The sequence below is a fragment of the Ailuropoda melanoleuca genome, chromosome 12 (assembly GCF_002007445.2).
Source record: "Ailuropoda melanoleuca isolate Jingjing chromosome 12, ASM200744v2, whole genome shotgun sequence".
NCBI lineage: Eukaryota > Metazoa > Chordata > Mammalia > Carnivora > Ursidae > Ailuropoda > Ailuropoda melanoleuca.
This window is the reverse complement of record NC_048229.1, coordinates 40,031,061-40,058,607: the sequence shown is the minus strand read 5'-3', so window position 1 is coordinate 40,058,607 and position 27,547 is coordinate 40,031,061. Positions and strand designations below refer to the sequence as shown.

The 27,547-nt window shown below is 42.3% G+C and overlaps 1 protein-coding gene across 3 annotated transcripts in view; it reads right to left on the bottom strand.

Moving 5' to 3' along the window:
- Positions 1-27,547, bottom strand: part of ATP4A (ATPase H+/K+ transporting subunit alpha) — an 84,891-nt gene that overhangs the window by 29,091 nt on the left and 28,253 nt on the right. The window contains exon 2 of one of the 3 annotated variants that reach the window (XM_034638258.1): positions 24,379-24,446. The exons of the other annotated variants lie outside the window; for them this stretch is intronic. Within the exon in view, the coding sequence (XP_034494149.1) occupies positions 24,379-24,441 (63 nt within the window). The 5' untranslated portion in view covers positions 24,442-24,446. The remainder of the gene's footprint in view (positions 1-24,378; positions 24,447-27,547) is intronic. 3 annotated transcript variants of the gene reach the window in all.

The window sequence follows — 27,547 nt, the reverse complement described above, 5'->3', positions numbered from 1 at the left end:
TTTCTGATCATTTGTGTGTTCACTGGAACTTCCAGAATGTTTCCTTTGCATTCATAACTTGACTGTTTGGCACAAGAGGTCTAGCTTTTGGCCTAGCTCATCTTTCAACATGACTTCCTCACTAAGCTTAATCATTTCTAGCTTTTGATTTAAAAGCCATTTCACTTGAACACTAGGAAGCCATTGTAGGGTTATTAATAGGCCTATTTCAATACTGTTGTGTCCCAGGGCATAGGGAGGATGGAGGAGGCGGAGAGAAGTGGGGGAATAGCTGCTGGTTGGTAGAGAAGTCAACACACACAATATGTACCATTAAGTTTGCCCTCTTATATGGGCACAGTTTGTGCCAAAAGCAATTACAATAATAGCATCAAAGATCACTGATCACAAATTATTGTAACAAATATAATAGTAATGAAAAAGTATGAAATATTTTTAAGATCACCAAAATGCAACACAGAGATATGAAGGGAGCAAATGCTGTTGGAAAAATGGAGTCAATAGACTTGCTTGATGCAAGATTGCCACAAACCTTCAATTTGTAATAAAAAAAAGATATCTACAAAGTGCAATAAAATGAGGTGTGTCTGTATACAATTTAGTGGCTGCTATTATAGTCACAGAGTTGTACATCCCTCACCACATATCTGGTATTAGCGTACCAAAGGCCTTGAGAATTGAATTATGGGGTAAGCCATTGCCCAGGTCTCAGTGCTATTTAAATCTCACCCCTAAGTGGTGAATACATGAGGCAAGATTAAATAGCACTGTAAAAGTTCTAAAAGCTGAGCTTACATTGGAATCAAAGCCCACAAAAAAACCAGATCTGAACTTGAAGACTGAATCTAATTGGATCTACTATCTGCTAAAACAAACAAAAAAATCCATGTAATCTAAACAAAATGTCCAGAATACAATCCAAAATTACTCTACACAGAAAAAACTAGGAAAGTCTAACAAATTATCAAGGAAAAAGACAATCAACACCCATTAATCCCAAGACGACCCAGATGTTAGAATTATCAGACAGGTTTTATAACAGCTGTATTACCATGCTCCAAAATATAAGCGTGAACAATCCTGAAATAAAAGGAAAGACAGAAAGTCTATAAAAATAACCAAACAAATTTTAGAACTGAAAAATGGAAAAAACTGAAATTTTAAAAAAAGATTTTATTTATTTATTTGAAAGAGTGAGAAAGAGAGATCACAAGCAGGGAGGAAGGGTAGAGGGAGAAGCAGACTCCCTGCTGAGCAGGGAGCCCATTGTAGGATTTGTTCCCGTGACCTGGGATCATGACCTGAGCCGAAGGTAGACACCTAACTGACTGAGCCACCCAGGTGCCCCAATAGCTGAAATTTTTTTTTAAATCACTAGATGAACTCAATAGCCAACAGAGATGACAGAGGAAAGAATCAGTAAACCTGAAGGTAGTTAAATAGAAATTATCCAGTTTGGGGACATCTGGGTGGCTCAGTCAGTTAAGCGTCTGCCTTCAGCTCAGATCACGATCCTAGGGTCCTGGGATTGAGCCCAACATCAGGATCCCTGCTCCATGAGAAGTCTGCTTCTCACTCTTCCTCTCCCTCTGCCCCTCTCCACCCCCCGCCACTCATGTTCTTTCTCTTTGTCTCAAATAAATAAAACAAAATCTTTTTTTTTAAGAAAGAAATTATCCAGTTTGGACAATAGAGAAAAATAGATTAAGAAAAATTAACAGAGCCCCAGAGACCTGTAGGACAATTTCAAAACCTCTAACATTCATGTCATCACAGTTTCAGGACAGGAGAAAGAATGCTATTGAAACAAACAAACAATAATGGCTGTAAACTTCCCAAGTTTGGTGAAAGACATAAACTTATAGATTTAAAAAGCTCAATGAATCCCAAATAGGATAAATCTAAAGAAATCCACACACACAAACATGATAATAACACTTCTGAAAACACAGAAGAAAATCCCCATGACTGGGATTAGATACAGAGTTCTTAGATGTGACACCAAAAACACAGTCATAAAAGGACAAATCTGAAACTGGTTGTTGTTGAAACTGAACATATTTGCTCTGCAAAAGAAAAAAAAAACTGAAAAGACACGTAACAGCCTGGAGAAAAATGTTTACAAATCACATATCTGAAAAAGGACTTGTATCAGAATTACAGGAAGGAAACCAACAATGTAATTTTAAAATGGACAAAAGATTTGAACAGATTCTTCACTAAAGAGACTATAAGAACATCAAATAAGCAAAGGAAAAAATATTCAAAATCATCAGCTATTAAAGAAATGCCTATTAAAACTTTGATGACATACCACTACATACCTATTAGAATAGTTCAAGTAAAAAAGGCTAACAATATCAAGTGTTCATGAAGACATGGAGAACTGGAACCCTCATTCATTGCTAATGGGAATGAAAGATGGAACAGTGTTCTGTAAAAACAGATTGGAAATTTCTTATAAGGTTAAACATGCATTTATCCAGCAACCCCATTTCTGGGTATTTACCCTAGATAAATGGAAACATGTTCACACAAAGTTTTATGAGAATATTTACAAATACTCTATTCCTAATCTCCAAAAATGGAAACAATTCAAATGTCCCTCAATGAGGGGGTGGATAAACAAACTGCATAGACCAATACATTGGAATATTACTCATAAATTAAGTGGAACACACTGGTGACACACTCAACAACTTGGATACATCTCAAAGTCAATAGGCTGAGGGAGAGAAGCCATTCACAAAAGGTTATATACTAAGAGTAATGTCCATGCAAATGACAGAGTAAGGAACTTCAAAATCCCATCCCTCCATGAAAACAGTGAATAAACTAACAAAAACTGTCAAAACCAACTCTATCAGCATCAAGGGTTTACAGCAACCAGTCAAATGCTTAATCAAGAGGGAAAAAACCCCACCAGTGTCAGTAAGAGAGATTTGTGGTGTTTTAACTTATCCTGGAACCATCTCCCACTCCCCACTTCAGTTGTAGCCTTGAGGACAACAGCCCACATTCCTAGTACAAGTTCTTAGTACCTATACTGAGGTCCTAGATACAGAATTCATTCTCAAAGAATCATGGTTGTTGCTTTGACCTGTCTTGGTGGCCCCCTTAAAGAGCAGCTCAAAAGGTTTGCCTTTATTTCCTCTGAGAACAATCCTAGGGGGAGGCAGCTACTAAAGGCAAGTGAACTAGCTGTTGCTACCTAGACTAAAGGAAAAACAGTTGGGGCAAACCACAGACAAACCAAAGAGCTTTGGAGGAAAAGCTGGGGAATGAAATCCTTGGGAAATGAAGGTGTAGAAAAGCTCCCATGTATTCCTGGGAATCTAGAAGTCCACGTGTTTGTCCAGGGCTGGGTGCATACTCAGAAGAGACATGAGAAGACCCTCAGTTCTCACCTCCGGCTGACCTTTGGGGCTGTATAAGCAATGAGTGATGGTGAAGGCAGAGCTGTAAACTTCCTGCCTGAGTGTTGAGGGCATGCACCAACACGCACCTAGAGCCCATCTGCCAAGACTGGGAGATTTCTGATTTCTTTGCCTTCAGGTATTTAAGAAATCTCTGTCTAATAATTAGCTGACTACTACGCTAATAGAATAGAGACTTCAGGGGCCACACACAACAACGAATACACTTAAAAAACTAGTGCAGAAAAGTCACTAAACAAACAATATTACAATAAGCAGCAGCAATAAACATGGGAAAGGGGAGGATTTGATTTCAAGATTTGTCACGTCATGATATCCAAAAGATCTAGTTTTCAAGAAAAAATGATGAGGCACACAAAGAAAGTATGGCTCGAGCACAAACAAAATATAAATTAATAGGGGCGCCTGGGTGACTCAGTCAGTTAAGCGGTCGACTCTTGGTTTCGGCTCAGGTCATGATCTTGGGGTCTTGAGATCAAGCCCTGCATGGGTTTTTCTCTGCTTAGGTTTTCTACTTGGGTTTTTCACTCTCTCCTCCTACCCCCCCCCCCCGAGCACATACATGTGTGTGCTCTCTCTAAAATAAATAAATAAATATTTTAAAAATTAATTAGTTAATTAATATGGGGAGCCTGGGTGGCTCAGCTGGTTAAGCATCTGAATCTCTCTCTTTTTTTAAAGATTTTACTTATTTAGTTGTCAGAGAAAGTTGTCAGAGGACTCTTATTTCCCGATTTCAAAGCTTTGATTAAAGCTACAGTAATCACAAAGAGTACAGCACTGGCATAAGGATAGACATATAGATCACTGTGGGAGAACTGAGATAGAAATAAACCCATGCATCTATGGTCAATTTTGGTGTACCAAGGGTACCAAGTCCAGGGATCCAGGGACATCTCGCCACCAGGGTTCTGCGGCATGACCTACAGGATCTAGAGGACAGCAGATTGAGGATGACCACGGCCAGGGAACGGGTCTCAGCACAGTGGCCAGAGGAATGGACAGCAGAGATCTCAGTGAATGGAGACCAGGCTGAACCAACTCTGCAGGTCAGAGGAGCTCTGAAAGGGGCCACCACCCCAAGGTGGGGCAGCCTAGCCCCCCACACCACCCTACTGCCCCAGTATGTTTCCTTGCTGTCCTCTATCTAGAATGCAATTGGAGATGCCTGATTTCCTTCCTTTCCTGATTTATCCCTCCTGTCCCCCACAACCCTCCTTGACACCCAAAGGCCCCATCCCTGTCCTCCATAACACTGTTTCTGTCCCCAATGAATTTTCTGTCCTCGTTTAAATCCTGTCTTCCCTTAATTTTTTTTGTCTCCTTATGACCTTGCCTTTTGCCACTGTGATGACACTGAATTCTTATAACACCCCATCCCCACTACTCTTTACCCCCCTACATAAGCTCCCCCATTTAACCTGCAGTGTGTCCCCTATAAGCTCTCCCAGTCCTCCTGTAACCCTCTCCCATTTCCCCCTTAACCCCCTTCTCTGTCTTCCCCCCTACCAGCCCCCTTCCTTTATCCCCTAACCAGCTCTCTTTCCTCCTCACCCCCTCCCTGTCCACACATAATCCTACCCTTATCTTTAACTTCCCCACTCTTTCTCCACAGCGCTCCACTTAACCTCACTAAGGAACCAGGGCCTGGAAGTCGTCATGGGGGAGCGACGTCACGGGGCGTGGTCTCTGCTCAACCATACTCCCTTTGCCCCTTATTTCCTGGATGTGATTGGCTGTTAAAATAGTAAGGGTGGAGTCCCAAGTGTTTAGTTCAGATTTCTGCTTCTTTCCCTTGAAAATGACGCTGTCACCTAGGAAAACCTCTTCTGCTGAAAGAATTGGGTGGGGCTTTAGTTATTTGCATTTATCCTCCAGCTTGAACTCCTGATTGGTTCAACGTGTAAAATACGTGGGTCTCACTCACCGGCAGGTATATTCGTGATTGAACCTCTGGTTGGTTCCATTCATGCAGAGGACAGGATTTATGAATTCATTAAACACATTTTAATGAGGAGCCTACTGTGTGTCAGGTTCTTCTGGAGTTAAAAATTCATGGGGGAAGAAAAACAGCCAAATACACCGGTGGACTTGAGAATGGACCAGTGACTATGATGGTAATAGTTAGAAGGAAGGAGGGAGACCTGACAGAAGAGGGAGGCACCCTTTGAGCTCAGATGTGCAGGATGAGCTAGCCAAGAGCAGATCTGGGGGAAATGAAAGAGTTCCAAGCAAGGCGACAGGGAGTGCAAAAGTCCTGAGGTGGGAGTGAGGTTTGTGTGTTCCAGGAGCAGGAACAAGAGCACTGTGGTTGGAGTGGGGGAGTCATGAGGGGAGGATGTGAGGACGGTAGAAGGCAGACTAAGCAGGGTTTGGACATCTGAGTGAGCGTTTGGATTTGGTCCTAAGAACCACAGGAACCTCCTAGAGGCTGTAAATCTGGGAGAGATGAGATGTGATATAGATTGTGGAGAAGCTCTGGCTGCCCTGAAAAGAATGAAAAGTGGAAGGCAGTAGGTTCTTCATTTGCCAGTAACCTCAAACCCTCACAAAGCAGAAGCTGGGTTGAGGGGTGAGCAGGGCAGGTGTCAGGGAGGCGCCCCCACTTCCAACCTTCAGAGGAGGATTCTCTGAGATAAGGCATGACTGGCTATGGTCTGTCTGCTTTCTGGTTAGTCTAGGTCCCTCTCCTGCACCTGCTCAACCAACTTTGGTGTAGGTCCAGTGCCTTCCCCAGGAAAAGCATAGTCCTCTCAACTCTTATCCTGGGGTCTTAGAGTCACCTTATAGGACACACTTTTTCCCCTACCCTATAAAACCCTGTATCACCAGGCCCCTGCAGACCTCACAAACCTCAGCTCTACCTTCTCTCCTCTGACTTACTTCACCCCAAACTAAAGCTCCCAGAAACTAAAGTTCCAATTGCCTAGGCATCGGAGCCAGGGGCAAAAGGAAAAATGGGTACCCTATTATATACATGTTTTTAACTGGTCAGTTTTTTTTCAGAATACGAAAGTAGTTAAAAAATATATTTTAAAAAAGAAAAGTAGTTCTATTAAATCATACAATTATTTTTAAGTTTACATATTTTATTTATACTCTCATAACTAATTTGTTATAATCTTACTTTCCTAGCTTTAATGAAGGCAAACTCATCAACAATATTTTCAAATTTTCTTTCTTTGTTTATCTTGCTTTCAACTGAGAGAACTGCCATATTGACAATTTCTCTTGAAATAAATAACTTAAGTAATTTTAAAATAACTTTAGCTTACTGAAACATCTTTATTTATTTATTTTTTTAAAGACTTTACATATTTGAGAGACAGAGCAAGTGAGACAGCACAAGCGGGGGTGCTGCAGAGAGAGAAGCAGGAATCCCCACTGAGCAGGGAGCTGGATGAGGGGCTCGATCCCAGGACCCCGAGATCATGACCTGAGCTGAAGGCAGACACTTACCAGACTAAGCCACCCAGGCGCCCCCTAAAACTTTTATAGGACATCATGGTATTGTTAAAAAACAAAACAAAACAAAAAACCAACTCTCAATTTCACTTTCAAATTTGGATAAGATTGTACTAAGCAAAATTTGTGCACCAGGTTTAGAAAATCCAAACCTGACACTGATAAGACGAGTTATTGCTATACCACACTGCTTCCAGCTATTTCAGATTAAATTTCCACAGTACTTGAAACACCAGAATATTTACGATCCAAATCAGTAGCAGATTAACTTTTCTGTGGGTAAATATTTAAAATCTTAAGACTCTGGGGCACCTGGGTGGCTCAGTCAGTTAAGCATCTGCTTCAGCTCAGGTCATAATCCCAGGATCCTGGGATTGAGCCCTGGGTTGGGTTCTGCGCTCAGAGAGGATTCTGCTTGTCCCTCTGCCCCTCCTCCTGCTTGTGCACACACACTCTCTCTCAAATAAATAAATGCAATCTTTTAAAAAAATTAAGACACTTTAATTTTTCATATCTCCAATTCAATGTAAAACTAGGATTCCATAATCTACTTAATTTGTATTGATTATATAATTACATTAGAAACGTGATGAGCACTTTTCCTATAATAATTTATATTCTCTAGTGATTAATACATTTCCAATTCTTTTACTTCTCTTCTTTGGTTATATTCAAATTTGGCACATCTGTTCATGTCTCTTGCCATTCATCCAACATATTTTCAAAGTAACTTTCATTTATTGTAAGCAAAGGACTCGACCGTCTATTAGGTGTAGAGTTTTATATACAGACATCCTTTTTAAATTATGGAATTTTACTAACCTTTCTACCTGTTCAATAAATTTTCCCATACAGAGAGATAGCATAAATACTTGTAATCTATTTGCACCAAGATGTTCCTGATTATCTATTTGCACCAAGATGTTCCTGATTTGAGCATAATGTATTTTGTCATTTGATCTCATATCTTTTAACAAATGCCTTTAATTTTTGGCAGTGCCTTGATTTCATTTGATCTTGATGGTCACTGGGTATCCGTAAATGTTTTTACAGCAGTTTTTAGCACAGAAATAAGTATATAATCTTTTGTACAATTCTAAACAAGATTATTGTATTTAAATTCACTGAAGCAGCATTTTTGCATACTAAATTAAGAGTATGAGCTGAGAAGGGTACGTATGGGCAGAATCATGTTTTGGGGAGATACTGATTTGTACATGTTGTACATATTTGCTGTTATTATACCCTACTTTGCACTTAACTGTCATGTCTCCTAGGCCTCCTCTGGTCTGTGAGATTTCTCCCTTGTTTTTAATGACCTCTGTGTTGAGGTCAGGTATTTAAGAGTAAGATCCCACCAAGCAGGGAGCCCGATTCTGGGCTCGATCCCAGGACCCCAAGATCATGATCTGAGCCAAAGGCTGACAACCTTCATCGTGTGACATAATAACTATGTTTTTTGTGGTGAGAACATTTAAAATCCACTCTTTCAGCAACTTTCAAGTACATAATAGATACATAGATAATATAATGTGTAATATAAATATAATATGTAATCACTATGTTGTACATTAGATCCCCAGAATTTATTTACCTTCTAACTGGAAATTTGTACCCTGTGAAGGCTCAGCTCTTCACTAGCCTGCTGACAGAGGAGGGAGGTCGGAGGTAAATCTTAGGGCTGCTAGCCTACCTCTCATTGCCTCCTGGGTGGGGGATGTCATAGCATCTCCCTGCTTGGGCCCACGGATACTGCCCCTGCTGGACAATCAGAGTGTCGTCATCTGCTTGGGCCAGGTGAGGGATGGAAGATGAGTTCCCCACTCAGCTCCAATAAAACCATGGAGAAGTGTGTGTAGGGGTGGGGGTGGGGGTCTTCTGTTGGTTTGGCTGCAGTAGGGCAGGTATTGCCAAAAACATTTCCTGTTGTTAGGCCCCCCTTTTCCCTGTCCTTTGGCTACGAGAAACAGCTTTTCTTTGGAGCTCCTTATGTCTGTGCTTGTTGGCAGTTCTGGGTTGGAAGCACCCTGTGCAAGGTATATGGGGAGAAATAAACCCAGGAGACTCACCACTGTGTGGTTCCTCCAGTTCTGAGGTCACTAGGCTGTCCTCTTCCTCTATTACCCCTCTCAGAGTCTTTCTATCCTAATTTGTTGGGCTATGTCCAGAGATTTTAGACATCAGAGGGAGGACCTGGGAGGAAGGGGGCTTCACCCTCTTAGTGGAACTGAAGCTTCTATATTCTTGCTTTTTAAAAAGATTTATTTTTAATTTTTAAGTGATCTCTATACCCAACATGGGGCTCAAACTTACAACCCTGAGATCAAGAGTCACACGCTCTACCAACTAAGACAGCTGGGTGCCCCTATATTTCCTTTGTATATCAGCTGTTCTACTCTTTTGCCCATTTTGTAATTATGTTGTCTATCTTTCTGGGTTATGTATGATGTATTGATATAATTCACATACCATAAAAATCACCATTCTGAAGTGGATAATTCAGTGGATTTTAGTACATTCACAAGGTTGTGCAGCCATCACCACTGTCTAATTCCAGAATATTTTCATCACCCCAAAAAGGAGCCTCATATCTATTAGTAGTCACTCCCATTTCTGCCCCCACCTCCACCCCTGCCAAACACTAATCTACTTTCTGTCTCTATGGATTTGTCTGTTCTGGACATTTCATGTCAATGCAATCATGCAAAATGTGGCCTTGTAGGTCTGACTTCTTTCACTTGGCATGTTTTCAAGGTTCATTCATATTACAGCACATAACAATACTTTGTTCCTTTTTTATGGCTGAGTAATATTCCATCATATGGCTAATACCACATTTTGTTTATCCATTAATGTGTTCATAGACATTTGGGTTGTTTTCACTTTTTGGCTCTTATGAATAATACTGATGTAAATATTTGTTTTCATTTCATCTCTCCTGGGTATATACCTAGGACTGCAATTGCTGGTCCATCTGATAACTCTTTTTAAGGAACTGCCAACTGCTTCTCTGCAGCAGTGTATTAAGCATGTCTTTTTATTTTGATGCTTTGACATCTTGGGCCCTTGCAGACCCTGGAAAGACTTCTTCTCCCAGAGCTAGCTACTTCCTGGAGACCGCAAATGACTTCCCTGTGAGCATGCCTTTCATATGCAAACCAACCAATCCAGAGCCCACCCCAAATCACCTCCCTTAGACCAATATCCCTCTACACTCGTCACCCTGTCACCCCGGGGCCAGGTACCAGATGACTAGAGACAGCCTTTATAGCCAGAGCCCACTGAAATTATTCAAACAAGTCAATGTTTAGCCTGCTTGCCCCTCTTTGCCCTGCCTTTCCTGCCAAAACCACTAGAAAGGCTTTTGCCCATGTCTTCCCCTCGTCTCCTCTGTCTCCTGGCTGACCTTGGCACTTCTCCTGCTGCCCTGCATGGTGTGGTGGGCCCCTCCTCTTAGGAACTATGAGTAATGATCTATCTTTTCAATGGCCATCATCTCCCAATCTGTTGGCCCCGCCATACCTGAATAATAATAAAGCCTACGTTTTATTTATTTTTTTAAAGATTTTATTTATTCATTTGACAGAGGGAGAGCACAAGCAGGGGGAGTGGCAGAGGGAGAGGGAGAAGCAGGTTCCCTGTGGTGCAGGGAGCCCAATGTGGGACTCGATCCCAGGACCTTGGGATTAAGATCTGAACTGAAGGCAGATGCTTAAAGGACTGAGCTGCCCAGGTGCTCATAAAGCCTATATTTTAAAAGAAGAAGCTGCACCATTTCACATTCCCACCAGCAATGAATAAGAGTCCTCATTTTTCCTTATCCTTACCTACACTTGTTATTTTTCCTAAAAAAAGGGGGGGATTATTAGGGCCATTCTAGTGGCTGTGAAGTGATAACTCTTTGTGGTTCTGATTTGCATTTCTCCAATGACTGATGATGTTGAACATCTTTTCATGTGCTTTTTGGCCATTTGTATATCTTCTCTGGAGAAATGTGTATTTAAATCCTTTGCTCGTTCAAAAACCTGTGTTATTTGTCTAATTGTTGAATATCTTTTTTAAGTAAGGTCTATGCCCAATGTGGGGCTTGAACTCACAATCCTGAGATCAAGAGTCACACACTCCACCGACTAAGCCAGCCAGGTGCCCCAAATATCTTTTTGTTTTTAAGGTGTAGATATTCTACACGTTTTTTAGGTATAAGTCATTGGCCATTTATATACATAGCACAAGTATATTTGCCTATGCTGTGATTTTCTTTTTTCACTCTCTTAATGGCATTTTGGGAAAAATAGAAGTTATTCATTTTAATGTAGTCCAATTTATCAACCTTTTCCTCATGTTTAGTTTTGGGTCCTATTTAGGATATCTGTGCTTTGTCTAAAACCATGAAATTGTCTTCTACTCTCTCTTCTAGAAGTTCAACTGTTTTATATTCCACATTTGGATCTGTGATCATTCTGGAATTTATCTCTGTATATAGTGTGAGGTTGGGTCTAGATTAAATCATTTCCAGGGGCACCTGGGTGCTCAGTTGGTTAAGCGTCTGCCTTTGGCTCAGGTCATGATCCCAGTCGAGCCCCACATCGGGCTCCCAGGGAGCCTGCTTCTCCCTCTGCCTCTGCCCCTCCCCCTGATGTGCTCTCTCTCTCAAATAAATAAAATCTTTTTTAAAAATGTAAAAAACAAATTATTTCCATATGGATATGCAATTCACCCTGCACCATTTATTGAAAATTATATCTTCTACCAACTAAACTACAGTGCCACATTTACCATAAATCAAACGACCACATATATGTGGGTCTGTTTCTAGACTCTGTTGCATTAGCCAACATGTCTATCCTTACACAAATACCACAATGTTTTAGTTACTATAAAATTCTAGCAAGGTTGGCTATTTGTTACTGTAAGTCTTCCAACTTTGTTTTTCTTCCTCAAGATTGCCTTGGCTCTTCTTAGGGCTTTGGATTTCCATATACATTTTAGAATTAGCTTAACAATGTCCACCAAAAAAAATAAAAATGGTTCTATAGATCAATTGGGAGAGTTGACATCTTTATCATATGGTCTCCAATCCATGAACATGGTCTAATCCTTCCTTATATTTAGGTTTTCTCTAATATATTTCACTAATGTTGTATAGTTTATGTGCAGAGGTCCTAAGGGGTAAGAGGTCATAAGAACCTCCAACTTGTAGCCAAGTCGGGCAGAAGGTGTGGGTAACCTGGGGGGGTACCTACTACTTGCAGTCGGCATGTGAAGAGAAGCAGCAGTCTTCAGGGACTGAGCCCTTAACCAGTGAGATCTGATACTATGTCCAGGTAGACAGTGTCAGAATTAAATTATAGGACATCCAGCTAGTGCCACAGAATTGCTTGCTGTCAGAAAAATCCCTACACATTTGGTGACCAGAAGTATTCTGTTTGAGTAGTAAAGGAGGCAAACAGAAGGAAATACTGGGGTTTTCCTTACACAGATGTAATTTGATTTTTTTTCATCCTCATTTTCTCATGAGTATACAGAGTTTTACAAGGGCTCCATGATGTGTGATACACAGCGACAGACTGAATGCAGAAGCAGGTATGAGATTCCAGTTATCTTCTCTTCATCCAGACACTAAAGAAATTTGCAAAAATGTAAAACAATGCCACTCCACTCACAAATGTTTTGGAAAATATAGTTATTTTCATGACAACACTGTTATTTGTATTAACATGCAAAGGTTTTTTAATTGTTATTTTAAAATTAATAAATATTTAATTTTTCAGCTTTAATTGCGATATAGAAAATACCAATAGAGGGGCGCCTGGGTGGCACAGCGGTTAAGCGTCTGCCTTCGGCTCAGGGCGTGATCCCGGCGTTATGGGATCGAGCCCCACATCAGGCTCCTCTGCTATGAGCCTGCTTCTTCCTCTCCCACTCCCCCTGCTTGTGTTCCCTCTCTCGCTGGCTGTCTCTATCTCTGTCGAATAAATAAATAAAATCTTAAAAAAAAAAAATACCAATAGATACAACTCACATAAGCAAAAGCTTTTGGGGGGGTTCTCAAAAAATTTAAGAGTGAAAGGGGTCCTGAAACCAAAGACTTTGAGAACTGATGATGTTTTAGAGTCATCATCAGCGCTTTGTTGGGTCCTGCTCCCCCGCGGGTCAGTAACAGCTCTCCTGTGCGCCCTCACCTGCCTGCAGTGCCACACACTGGAGATCGGAGGAACTGCAGGGCATCACCAGCTTGTGGTCCTAATACCTCCCCTTTAGGATGTACCTTATCTTCAGAGGTCTAAGCATCAGCCGCGCAGCTCCGCCTTCTCTAAGTCCTGTAACACCACCTCTTCGTTTTGTCCTCCCAGCTCTAGGAGTAGGAATGGAGTTACCTTAGTCTACCTTTTGCTCTTACAGGATTCCAGTCCCTGCGTGGGCAACCTCTGTTTCAAACCACCCCTGCTGCAAATACCTATGGTGTCTGTTGTCCTGACTGAACTCTGTTTGATATGCCTGCTATACTGAATATTCCCTCCTTAGATGCCTCTGAGAGGGCCCTGTAGCCCTACAAGAAGTTTCCCTTTTTTTTTAAGATTTTATTTATTTATTTGACTCAGAGAGACGGCCAGAGAGAGGGAACACAAGCAGGGGGAGTGGGAGAGGAAGAAGCAGGCTCCCAGCAGAGCAGGGAGCCCTATGTGGGGCTCGATCCCATAACGCCGGGATCACGCCCTGAGCCAAAGGCAGGCGCTTAATGACTGCGCCACCCAGGCGCCCCAAGAAGTTTCCCTTCTTAAGCTAGTTTTGGGGATGTTTCTTCTTTACAACGAAACTATCTGTGATTAAGGCCTCGGGTTCATAAATATCTTGCCTGCATCCACACACATTCCATCCCTCCTTCCCAACATTCCATCCCTCCTTCCCAACACGAAGAGGGTGAGGGATGGTTCCCGCATGTTCTGAATCCTACTCATTCTTCTTCTTCTCCCTCCCTCCTCCTTCTTCACCACCACCACCATCATCATCATCATCACCATCTTATATAATACTATGTACCAGGCATTTTACCGACATTACATATATTCATTTACTTAATCGTCATAATTAAATGAGGGAGAAGCCATTATTATCCCTATTTTAAAGATAAGAAAACATGCCCAGAGAGATTAAGTGACTTGCACATGGCAATACAGCAATTAGGGGCATGGCAGAGATTCAAACCTAGGTAGTCTGGTTCCAAGGCCCAGGGATGTTGATTCAGTCCACATTTATTGGGCAATTACTTTGTGTCAGGTTCTGTTCTGATACTGAGGCTACAGGGAGAACAAATGAGTGTCCTCAGCCCCACTAAATCATCTCTCCCACATCTCCATCCTCTCTCTCACTGGCACATTGTCTATCTCATCTTTCCCGCCAAAAAAAAAAAAAACTCACTCCCTGTGACCCCCCAGCCTTCTCAAACTATGATACTGGGTTTGTTTGTGTGTTCATCCATAATTCCAGAGACAAAAGGAGAGCCAGAACATGGGACCATGCTACTATCTTTTCATCATCTCCATCCAGTGGAATATGCCCAAGTCTCTCCCATCTTAAAAAAAAAAAAAAATCACTCTCACTCCCCTGCTTCTACCCCAGTCCTGCCTCTCTTGGCCCTTCATCGACAGACTTCTTGAAGCAAATGTGTATATCATTTCCACTTGCACACCTCACACTCTGAAATCAGGCATTGGCCCTTTAGTGCCCTAGAAATTGGAACCCACATTCTTCTCAGCCTCTCCTTTCTTCTTCACCTCCAAAGTTTCAGAAAGTGTTATCTACACTCTGCCTACACTCCCCTCTTCTTGTAAACCATTTGGGTCCCACATTATGGCACCTGCCCCCGCTGATCCTTTGAAACTGCCCTCAACGAAGGTATTAACACCTCTCTGCCCTTAAATCGAGAAGATACATCTCAGGTCTTGACAAGCTTGTCCATGCTCTCCTTGTGGAGACTCTTCCTGGCTCTTTCCCAATGCTGGTCCAGGTGTCTCCCTTCCTCTCCCAGTCTCCAGAGCCGTGGGGCACTCTGGGAAACTGGTACCAAGGGTGCTGGAGGAAGCTTCCTGGGACTAACACCTTTCCAGACTTGCCCCTGAAGACAAAACCAATCAGAAAGCAGGTCATCTAGGCATACTTAGATGAGTAATCAGCATGTCTGTTTGATGAACCAGTCTGGAGTTTAAAGATAGGGGCAGAACTTGACTGTCTCAATCATGGAAAAGCAAGCAATGCCTTCAGACATAGCTGACTAGGACTCAGAAGGAGGTAGTCTGTCCCTTCCTACCTAAGGACTCTAGCCAAATACTTTACTTTCTGGAAACTGAAACCCAACTGCCCAAGCCAAGAAAGCTACTCTACATAGAAAGAAGAACCAAAAAAAAAAAAAAAACAAAAAAAAAAAAAAAAAAAAAAGCAAAAAAGAGAAAGAAAGAAGAAAAAGAACAGGAAACAAGAGATATACAGTAGAGAGGGAATAGTCATCAAATCTGTCCACTATCTTTAGTCATCATAACCTTCCCCTTGGGAATCCCAGCTGTTGTCTACACTATGAAGACAGGGCATTGTCACCACTGCCCAAGACCTAACCTCCAGAAAATACAACCCATTCCCCACTCCTGTATCTGTTTCTGCCCAGAAATGAGCACTGGAGATAGAAGACGTCCTGGCTCTGTTGCCTTCATGGAGATCCCGAAGAGCACTCTCAATTCATTCTATAAAGCCACACATTCTTTCCACCATCATCCCCCAACAGATCAAGAAAGCAAACTGGGAAGCAAACTGTTCCACAGCAAGGACACATTCAGGTCAAATGCTTTTCCTGAGTTAACCGGCTATTACATGCACATAAATACACCTTCTATGTTCAGTCTCTTGTTTGTTAGGTGACCCTCCAGCCAAGGGGACGCACCAGCTAAAGAGCACTGCAGTCAAGAGATTCACCTGATGAGGGATACCTGAGCTCAGAAATACAGAACCCAGATAAGTTACCATATCAAAGCCACCTCAGACAAAAGATTCACTAGTCAAGAGAACCTCACCCCCAATCCAAGGTTCCACCATCCTCGAGACCTTCCAGAAAGCAATCTGCATTCTTCATCCCACCCAACCTTGGTTCTGTCTCCCCTCACCTCATATTTTTTGTTCTGGAATATCCACCCTGCCTCTTAAAATGCTCTGAACTAATTATTCATTCTGTCAAGCAGAACACCACACGCTAGTTGCCAATACAAGGAAAGGGCTCCAAATACATGGAAGGTAGCAAAGACCATCACAATGCCAACCTACCAGAAATAGAAGTCTACACACTACTGCATGCTGTATCTTGGTCTCAGAACTGCCAAGAAAGATACAACACAGTCCAGCACTGCACAGACACTTAAGCAGAAGAAAAGAATACACGACAAGCCTGAAATGGGGAAAGCTATTCCCACATGAGGTGATGAACCCTGCAGGCTGTGTGGGCTTTTTAGCTCTTGGTCAGAAAGTGTTCCAGGCCCAAGGGCCACTTTTCTGTAGCAAGCGGAGGCTGAAAGACTATGCACACGAAGACATTCCCTGAAGACTTTGCTGACCCCTGAGTGCGTCCCTTGCTGCTGTTCTTGGCGCTTCCAGGTCCATGGCTGTGCTTCAATACAGTTGTGTCTTTGACAAATCATCCTGGAATCTATATTTGTGGACTTCACTGTGTCATCTCCTACCCGCTTACAAGTCTTTACAGATTGGCTCCTCGCACCCTCCGCTCCCCTAAAACAACCAGCAAAGGGAACTCTCAGCTAAAACCCAGTGGCATTAGCATCCACTGATAATTCTTCCCTGAGTCAGTAATTACTATGGTGTTTGAAATGGCTGCTGGTTTTCTAATGATGCATAACAAGTGCCCTCAAACTTGGTTATTAACTCACAGTTCCGTACATCAGAATGTCTAGGTTCTCTAGAATGCTCAGAATCTCACAAGGCTAAAATCCAGGTAGATGTTGGCCAGTCTGTGTTCTCATTTGGAGCTAGGATCCTCTTCCAAATAAATACAGTTGTCACAGATTTCAGATCCTTGCTCTTATAGATATAAAATAGGTCCCGTTTCCTTGCTGGCTATCAGTTAGAAGCCACTTCAGCTAGGGGTTGCCTGCATTCCTTGCCATGTGGCCTCCTCCATCTTCAAGCTAGCAATGGCGTATCTCCCTTGACTGCACTCCATCACATGCCTTGAATCATTTTTGCCAGTAAGACCCGGTTCCTTTTAAGAACTCACCGGATTACGGTTTTTTCATGGAAGATATTTTTCCTGTCTTAAAGCTAATTGATTGGGAAACTTAACTACAAGTACCAAATCCCTCCACAGCAGCACATAGATTAGTACTTGAATGAATAACAGGGAAAAGGTGTGTGTATACCAGGGAGCAGGACTCTTGGGGCCATCTTAGAATTCTGCCTACCACCATGGTGATTTCCCATTTCCATCATTCCATCCACACTTATTAGATGGCATTCTACTTTAAGAAAGACCTTCCTCTTTTTCACCTTTTTTCTCTCTCTTTCTGTCAGTATGGACTGAAGAATTATTTTCTAATTCAACATTTTATAATCTATTATCGACATTATTCCTTTTCCTTCCCTTCTGATTGTCAATCTCCTAGTTTTCTTACTGGGCTTGTCTACTTCCTCTCTCCCACCATTCTCTGAGAGGCGATTCTGGTACTGCCCTCCTGTGAGGCCTGCAGAGAGGGGTCTGCAGCAAGGAGGAGCCAGGATCAGATCTTACAACGGCTCTCAACCAATCCCTGTCAGGGCGGGTGGAGTCAATGTCCTGGTAGAGAATGGAACCTGTCTCTAAGCTCAGAGACCTGGGGAACAAGAGAATCGTGGGACCACGCCCCCTTATGCAGACAGCCAATCAGGACTTGAGGTGTTGGTTTCTCCATTGTGAAGAAGTGGCCTTCTACCATTGGAGTCTTGGGTTAGAACAAGGGGAGGTATAGTGGGTTTGGCTCTCTGTTTTCAAGATACTCAGGATCTGTCTTTGTGTGGGTGGAAAGATCATGCCGCCAAAACCCGATGCAGGCGCTCCACCAGCTGCAGAGGCCCCACCGGCTGCAGGGGCTCCACCGGCTGCAGGGGCTCCACCCGCTGCAGGGGCCCCACCCGCTGCAGGGGCCCCTGCGAAGCTGCCACAGGAAACACAGACACCTGAAGAACTGGCATTTTATGCCCCGAATTACCTATGTTTGACCATCCTGGCTGTAATTATTTTCCCTCCCCTGGGATTAATAGCTGTATTCTTCAGTTACAAGGTAAAACAATACCTGTGCCATGGCCCATCCTGCCCTCTACCAGTCCCTTGCACCTGCTTCCCTCCTGGGACCCGGGTAGGGGTTTCCCTTAAGTGACCATTGGTCTCCAGCCCTTCCCCAAGGGTGTCATAGGCTGGACTCAGGAGCCCACATCTAAAGTTCCCATCCCTACAGACCTCGCAGGCCAACAAGAGCAGCCAATGGGAAGACGCTTACATCAACTCAGGCCGAACTGGTTGGCTGGATGTATTCGCCATACTCATCGGTTTAGGCATCATTTATGCCTATGTCCTATTTATGTGAAGGTCAGGCCAAGTAGTCCAAGGGTCCACCCCAAATAGGACCCACCCAAAGACACTAACCAGCCAAATCAGCCACAATTCAAGAAACCAACATCTGAGACACCTTCTAGCCAAGAACCTATCAGCCAAGGAACTCAACATCCAAGCAACCCACTAGCCTAGGGACATCATACTACTTCATCCTCTTGGCCTCCAGAGCCATCTTCATCCACCTTGGGGGTCCTCACTTTCATGCCCTGGATATGCTTAGCTCTTTGATACTGGGCTGCTCTTTCAGAAAAATATTTATTTAAACCAATAAAAATGAAGGGAATGTTCCAGCTTCTCATATGTTTGCATGTGTGTGTCTGTTTCTGAATCAGCATCTGTGTTTTGCTGGGGCTATGTGTTTCTTATCTCTACTTTTTCTAGAAAAACAGAAATCTCCTCCAGCTTTTGAGATCCCAAAGTCAAACTGTTAGGGGAAAAATGGAAAGACTTCAAGAAATAAACAGTAGATTTAGTGGAAGAGCTGATGAAGACCACCTCTCTCCCAGTCAAAGGTAAATGGTCCCCTATTCATAGAATAGGGGAAGTAGAGAAAGGGAGATTAGATGCAAATAGATCCCTAAGAAGGTCCCTGTGGCCTGTGTCTCAGGAAGGGGTGAGGTGTCAAAGATCCCAGATACCACTTGTATTACCTCTTCACAAATAAGTCCTACAGAGGCTCCAAGATCACAAAGAAAATATGCTGCATGGTGTGGAGGTCTAGGAAGAAATGGCCTTAGACAGCCAAGTAGGCTAGCCCATATCCCAGCTTGGTGAAAAGAAGGTAGAGTCTACAGGAATGCCAAGTGCCAGGGTGGGAGTGACTATCAGAGGGGAGCCAGGGATAACACAGGAGCCATCCAGAAAGAAGGAAAACAGAAATCTAGGCTGACACCATGGACAACAAACACCCAGGTGTTCTTACTGGTACCTTAATTTCACGAACAAACCCAAATTTGGACCCAGAAACCCCAGAGTTAGGAGAATTAAGTTTCCATAGCCAAGGAGAATGGGGATTATCAATAAAAAGGAGGTTAAGTAGCTGTGGAAAAGTCTGCTAACTCTACCAAAGTTCAACTTTTCTTCCTGGGAGCACTACTCAGCCACCTGTCCTAGGTTCCCTGTGTGGCCATAGACGGTCTTTGGTTCTATGGAATTTGATCAGAAGTGATGTGCGCCACAAGCCACCCCGGGCTTTAAATACCCCCACAGGCACTCTTTTCCATACTCTTCCTCCCCTACCTGACTGGCCAAGTGATACGCATGGTGATTTGAAAGCTACATGTCATGGAAAGGAAGAACTCCCATCAGCCTTGGTCTGAACCACTCTAGGAATAGTTACTCTTTCCCCAACTGCCTCCCATGGTTGGACAGAAGATATGTGTTGTGCCATCACGTGTCTGGTCTATCTATTCCATAACTCAATCCACCCTAACCAGTGAAGATGCAGGAAAGCAGAGTTACATTTCTCGGACATCTGGGGTGGTTACTTGAAATTCATGCTCAACAGACAGACCCATCTTGTTGGGTGGTTTATAGGACATAATGAGTGAAGGAAACAACAAAGAAGGGTCTTGGTCCAGAGTTAACCTTAATCTTAGGTGTCATGACACTGTGTCTCTCTCCTCTATGATCCTAGGTATCTGCGTTGATTACATGTGCTTATGGGACTCCATAACACTCCATGTAATGAGTGTATCTGGAGAGGGGATTATGCTGGGTTTTCTGCTGTGTTAGTGGGTCTAGAGGGTCGGTCATCCCTGTCCCTCCCCACACCAGCCCAGAAAGGTGGGCCTGTCACATTCAGTTGCAAACCCACGTGGCATCAGGATGGCCCATGTCAGCATGAACAGCCAGGTCCAAAAAAGTTACATTGTGCTAGGAAGCTTGGAAAGCCAGACAATCTTCTCCATTTTAGCTCTCTGACTCCACCTAAACTTTATTCTACTCTCAGGCATTCATGTGGTTTTTACCACCACCTAAATATAAAACCAAACAAAATTTATAGTCTTGTCTCTTGAAACATCATCAACTACTACAATGAAACATGAAGTTTTAACAATTTTACCCACTCTTCTCTCTCCCCACTACTAAAGATCACAATTTTTAACTCAATTTCTAGGCTTTCCATTTCATTATGCCTGTATAAGTATGTTCCATTACTGGGCCATGATGTTGATTACATACTCTTGCTGGACTAATATTTGAACTCAGGAGCCAAGCAACCCATCTGCCTGCAATCCTTCAGATTTTTTTTCCTTTTCTTTTTCCTTTCCCTCCACTTCCTCTGCCTTCTTCTCCTCTCCTTTCTGACCCTCTCGTCCCTCCTCTTCCTGCTCCTTCTCATCTTCTACTATTTATTTGCTCAGTTATCTATGTGGCCCTTCACTAATTGTTCCCAGTTCTCCAGAAGAATTCCCCATTGTGAGGTAGGTCAGATAACTTTTTTTAAGATTTTATTTATTTGAGAGAGAGAGAGAGAGGTAGTGAGAGAGCACGAGCAGGGAGGAGAGGGAGAAACAGGTTCCCTGTGAGCAGGGAGCCCAACTGGGGGCTCGATCCCAGGACCCTGAGATCATGACCTGAGCCGAAGGTAGACGCTTAACCAACTGAGCCACCCAGGAGCCCCAGGTCAGCTAACTTTTCAATTCTCTTTTTTCCTTGGGTCTTGAAACCTGTTTATTTATTTATTTGGGATTTTTAATTTACACAATGTTCACATAAATACATCCTCATAAAGAATCAAGTAATACAAAGAGTATGGAGGAGCTCACCTCATGGCTGGTCGAGATATCATTTTCCTCTTCTTGAAGGTAATTGCTGTCAATATTTTATCGTAACTTTTTCTAGTTACCTTTCTATGCATTTCCATGTGCATTGTGTCTACACACATTGACATCACACTGTTTTTCTGCTGACTACTAGTCTTGACGATCTTTTCCTGAAGATCTTCAACACTTCATGCCCTGTAGTCCACTTCTGAATAATCGCCCTCTGTCCTCTTCTGATCCAAAGGGTACATTCCATGTTCTCAGACCTGTCATTCCTCCTTCAATGATAGCTCATGGGATTCCAGCCCCTGGAATGAACCTGTAGGCCCTTCTGTGTCTGGGAGGATAAGGATATCCTGAGCAGGACAAGAGGGAGAGTATCACTAGAATAAACAGCTGCAGAAGAGCAGATTTTGTTCTGCACCATGAACTAGTTTGGCAAATTTTATTTCTGAACCCTGAAAACTTAACAAACTTTAGGACACTCAGAACGTGACATTATTACCATGTCCTATGATTATGATCCTTAACCTCTTACAGTCTTCAATTCTGATGACCCATTTATTGTATCACTCTTGTGACGAGACTTAAACCAATGTCCTTATTTTCTGGAAGAAAGATGTACTTTTGAATTTTCTTTGTTAAATCAGAAGGAGATTACTAGCATGAAATCCATGGATGTGTGAATTAAAAAGAGAAAAACAATACTTCCCCATTCAAGAAATACTCTCCAATAACCCATGATAGGACTGGATTTCTTATTTAAATGAAGAGTTTGATAATCTAAGTCTCATTTAAATCAAGAGTACATTGGGTCTCTAATTTTAAAAATGTTTCTATTGAAGGGCATAAGAGTGTACAACTCTTATGTGTATACCAATGAACTTCCACAAACTTTCACAAAACGCACACCTATGTAACCTGCTCCTGAAACAAGGCACAGACTAGAAGACCTCTATGCCCTCTTCCAGTCACTTAACCACAAAAGATAACCCCTACCTTAACCTTCTCTCCCTTTTTTAAATAAAGATGTTATTTATTTATTTATTTGTGAGAGAGAGAGCACGAGCAGGGGAAGGGGCAGAGGCAGAGGGAGAAACAGGCTCGCCAATGAGCAAGGAGCCTGATGCTGGACTTGATCCCAGGGCCCTGGGATCATGACCTGAGCCAAAAGCAGGCACTTAACCAACTGAGCCACCCAGGTGTCCTCTTCTCTTCCTTTTTAAAATAACCGCCTGGTGGGCTACATCAGGGATTGCCAAATTTACTATCGGGACCTTCCTGCTGATGGATATTTAGATTATTCCTATCTTTTGGCTGCCACAAACAATTCTGCAAAGAACATCCATGAGCATTCCTCTCTGTTCACATGAGCAAGTATTTCTCTAGGATAAAGTCCAAGAAGTGGGACTGCAGGGTTGAAGCATAAAGGGCTTTGGACGCTTTGACGGCTAACTTCTGCAAAGTTACAATGACTTCTGCAAAGCCTTCTTCAAATCGCACTCCCAGCCCCAATGTTTGAAAGAATCATTCTTTGCCTTCTTGGCAGCACATGATATCATCAATCCTATGAATTCCTGTCAATTTGATGAGTGAGAAGTAATAGCTCTTTATTGCTTTAATGGGCATTTCTCTGACAAGTAGTGAATTTGAGCATTGCTAGGGACTGAATTGTGTCCCTCCAAATCTGATATCTTTTTTTTTTAAGATTTTATTTATTTATTCAACAGAGATAGAGACAGCCAGTGAGAGAGGGAACACAAGCAGGGGGAGTGGGAGAGGAAGAAGCAGTCTCACAGCGGAGGAGCCCGACGTGGGGGCTCGATCCCACAACACCGGGATCACGCCCTGAGCCGAAGGCAGACACTCAACCGCTGTGCCACCCAGGTGCCCCCTGATATCTTTTTTTAATTAAGTTTTTTATTTTAATTCCAGCATAGTTAACATACAGTGTTATATTAGTTCCATGTGTCCAATACAGTGATTCAACAATTCTATACATGACTCAGTGATCCTCATGGTAAGGGTACTCTTAATCCACATCACCTGTTTCACCCATCCCCCCATCTACCTCCCCTCTGGTAACCACCAGTTTGTTCTCTATATTTCAGAATCTGTTTCTTGGTTTGTCTCTTTCTCTTTTTTCCTTTGCTCATTTGTTTTGTTTCTTAAATTCCACATATGAGTGAAATCATATAGTATTTGTCTTTCTCTGACTGACTTACTTCACTTAGCACAATACTCTCTAGCTCCAACTATGTTGATGCAAATGGCAAGTTTCATTCCTTTTTATGGCTGAATAATATTCCAGCGTGTGTGTGTGTGTGTGTGTGTGTGTGTGTGTGTGTGTGGTATATATATACCATATCTTCTTTATTTCTTTTTTTTTTTTTAAAGATTTTATTTATTTATTCGACAGAGATAGAGACAGCCAGCGAGAAAGGGAACACAAGCAGGGGGAGTGGGAGAGGAAGAGGCAGGCTCATAGCGGAGGAGCCTGATGTGGGGCTCGATCCCATAACGCCGGGATCACGCCCTGAGCCGAAGGCAGACGCCTAACCGCTGTGCCACCCAGGCGCGTCCATATCTTCTTTATTTCTTTATCCACTCATCTATTGATAAGCACTTGGGTTGCTTCCATAATTTGGTTATTGTAAATAATGCTACAAAAAGCATAGAAGTGCATGGAGCCCTTTAAATTAGAGTTTTTGTCTTTGGGGGTAAATACCCAGTGGTGTAAGTACTGAATTGTAAGGTAGTTGTATAAAAATTGATATACTGAAACACTAACTCCCAATATAACTACGTTTGGAGATTTCTGACAATATTGTATTAAAAATATAAAAAATGTACCAAAACCAATTTTTTTTAAATCCAATTAGAAAATGGACAAAAACATGCCCATCCTTCTACCAAAGAAGATATAGAGATGGCAAGTAAACACATAAAAAGATGTTAAGGATCATTAGCCATCAAGGGAATGCAGTATAAACCACAATGTGATATCACTACAAACCTGCCAGGGTAGCTCAGATTTATGGAAAGTAGTGGTAACATCAAATACCTGCAAGGGTACAGAGAAACTTGATCCCTCATACATTGTGGGTTCCAGCGTAAGATGGCACATCTAGTCTGGAAAAAAAAATTTAGCAGTTACTTATAAAACTAAATATGCAGGGTGCCCGGGTAGCGCAGTCAGTTAAGCGTCCAACTCAGGTTGGTTTTGGCTTTGGCCCAGGTCGTGATCTCAGGATCATGAGATTGAGCCCTGTGACAGGCTCTGCACTCAGCATGAAGTCTCCCCCTCCCTCTGCCCCTCAACCCCCCACTCTCTCTCTTTCAAATAAATAATCTTAAAAAAAATGCAACCCAACAATTGCGCTTTTGGGTATTTCTGAGAAATGAAGCTTACATCCACACAAAAACTTGTACATGAATGTTTACAGAAGGTTTCTTTGAAACACACAAAAACTAGAAACAATCCAATGTTCATCAGTATGTGAATTTATAAACAAATTTGGTATATTCATACAAATAAACATTAAGCAGCAATAAACAGGTATGAATTACTGATACATACCACAACCTGGAGGAATCTCATAATTATGTTGAGTGAAAAAAAATCAAAGAAAAGAGAGTATATATTATGATTCCATTTATGTAAAATTCTAGAAAATGTAAACTAATCTATAATTACAGAAAGCAGATCAGTGGTTTCCTAGGGATGGTAGTGGTTGAGGACAGGGAAAAGGGGATTTCAAAAAGGCTTGAAGATACTTTTTGGGGTTACGGATGTGTTATCTGGACTGTAGTCATGGTTTCACAAGTGTCTACATAGGTCAAAACTCATCAAATTGTACACTCAAATATGTGCAAATATTCTGACTGGAACACAGCCACGTTCATTCATGTATGTACTGACTTATTATCTATGGCTGTTTTCACGCTACAACAGCAGAGCTGAGTAGTTGCGACAGGGATTACATGTGGTCCTCTCAGCACTCGGCGCTGCTGCCTGCTACACTACAAACTATGGTGGTGCAGTTAAAATTCAACAGTTTCAAATGCCATACGGATCAACATGCCATGACTTGTTTTTGTTTTTCTTAACAGTGCATACCTATCAGGCACTTGGGTGGCTCAGTTGGTTAAGCGTCTGCCTTCGACCCAGGTCATGATCCCAGGGTCCAGGGACTGAGTCCGCATCGGGCTCCCTGCTCCATAGGGAGTCTGCTTCTCTCTCTCCCTCTGCCACTCCCCCCACTTGTGCATGTTCTCTCTCTCTCTCTCTCTCTCTCTCTCTCTCTCGCAAATAAATAAAATCTTAAAAAAAAAAAAAAAAGAATGGGGGAAAAAGACATGCAAACACTACCAAATAAAAACACTACCAAACCAAAGATGGGTGGTTATATTAATATTAGACAAAGTAGATGTCAGGGCAAGGATAATTAACAAGGATAAAGGAAGGCATTAAATAGGGGCGCCTGGGTGGGTCAGTCGTTAAGCGTCTGCCTTCAGCCCAGGGATCGAGCTCTGCATTGGGTTCCCTGCTTCGCTGGGAGCCTGCTTTTTCCTCTCCCACTCCCCTTGCTTGTGCTCCCTCTCTCGCTGGCTGCCTCTCTCTCTCTCTGTCAAATAAATAAATTTTTTAAAAAATCTTTTAAAAAAAGAGAAAGACATTAAATAATGATAAAAGAGACAAATCAGCTGGAAGATATAAGAGTTCCTAAATGTATGAGCACTGACAATAGAACTTCAAAATACCGCTAAACATGATAAAAACAAAAGGAGAAACAGACAGTCACAATTATAGTTGAAGACTTTGCATTCCTCTCTCAATAACTAATGGGACAAATAAACAGAAAATTAGTGAGGATATAGAAAATCTGAACACCATCAACCAACTATATCTAACTGTTATTTATAGACTACTCTATCTAAAGAAGGCAGATACATAGTCTTTTTTTTTTAAGAGAGAGAGAGCACTCATGCACCCAAGTGGGGAGGGGGAGGGGCAGAGGAAGAGAGAGAATCTTCAATAGGCTCCACACCCAGTGTGGGGCCGATGTGGTGCTGATCTCACCACCCTGAGATCATGAACTGAGCTGAAATCAAGAGTAGGATGCTTAACCAACTGAGCCACCCAGGAGCCCCAGCAGATAAATACTCTTTTCAAGTGCACATGGAACTTTATCAAGATAGAACATATCCTTGCTCATTAAACAAACCTTAACAAATTTCCAAGAATTAAAATTATAAAAAGCATATGAAATCACGAAAAGCAAATCACACGAAGTCATATTATGTGACGGTGGTATGAGAATTCTAATATGCCCCCCACCAATATCCTGTCCCTGGGGTATAATCCTATGTAATCCCTGACTGTCAATATGATGATATATCTCTCCTGGGATGAAATTAGGATACATGGGCACAGTTGACTCTAAGAAAGGGACGTTATCTGAGGGCACCTAACCTAAACACATCAGGCCTTTATCTGGGTCTAGGGTCAGACACAGAGGAAGTCAGAGACTCAACATGTGAGAGAGACTTTGATGGAGGGAGATTCTCCCTTGGTGGCTTTGAGATGAACAGCACCACACAGCAAGGTATGCATGTGACTTTAGGAACTGAGAATAGATCTTGGCTGATAGCCAGCAAGGAAAAGACAATGGCCTCAATACCAAAACGTCAAAGAACTGATTTCTGCCACAACCACGTGAGCTTGGAAGAGCATCCAGAGCTCCACATGAGAACACATTTCAGCAGACACATTCACTTCAGCCTTGTGAAAACCTGAGCAGAGAACTCGGCCATACAGTTTCTGAATTTCACCCCTATAGAACAGTGTGATAATGAATGGCTATTTTTTGAGTCACTGAGTATATGGTGATTTGTTACACAGAAATAGAAATCTAACGTGTTGACCATAATAAAAGTAAAGTAGGGACCAAGAGCAGAAAGATAATAGGAAAATCTCCCAACACGTGGGGGAAAAACATGCAAGCAAGTAATTCATCGGTCAAGGGCAATTAGAAAATGCTTTTAACAGATCAAAATTGAAATATATAACATATCAAAATATGTGGGGTGCTGCTAAAGCAGTACTTAAAAAGAAACGTACAACCTCAAATGCTCATATTAGAAAATAAGAAATGTCTCAAATTAATGATCTCAGCTCCCAACTTAAGACACTAGAAAAATAAGAGCAAAATAATACCTCCCCCCCCCCC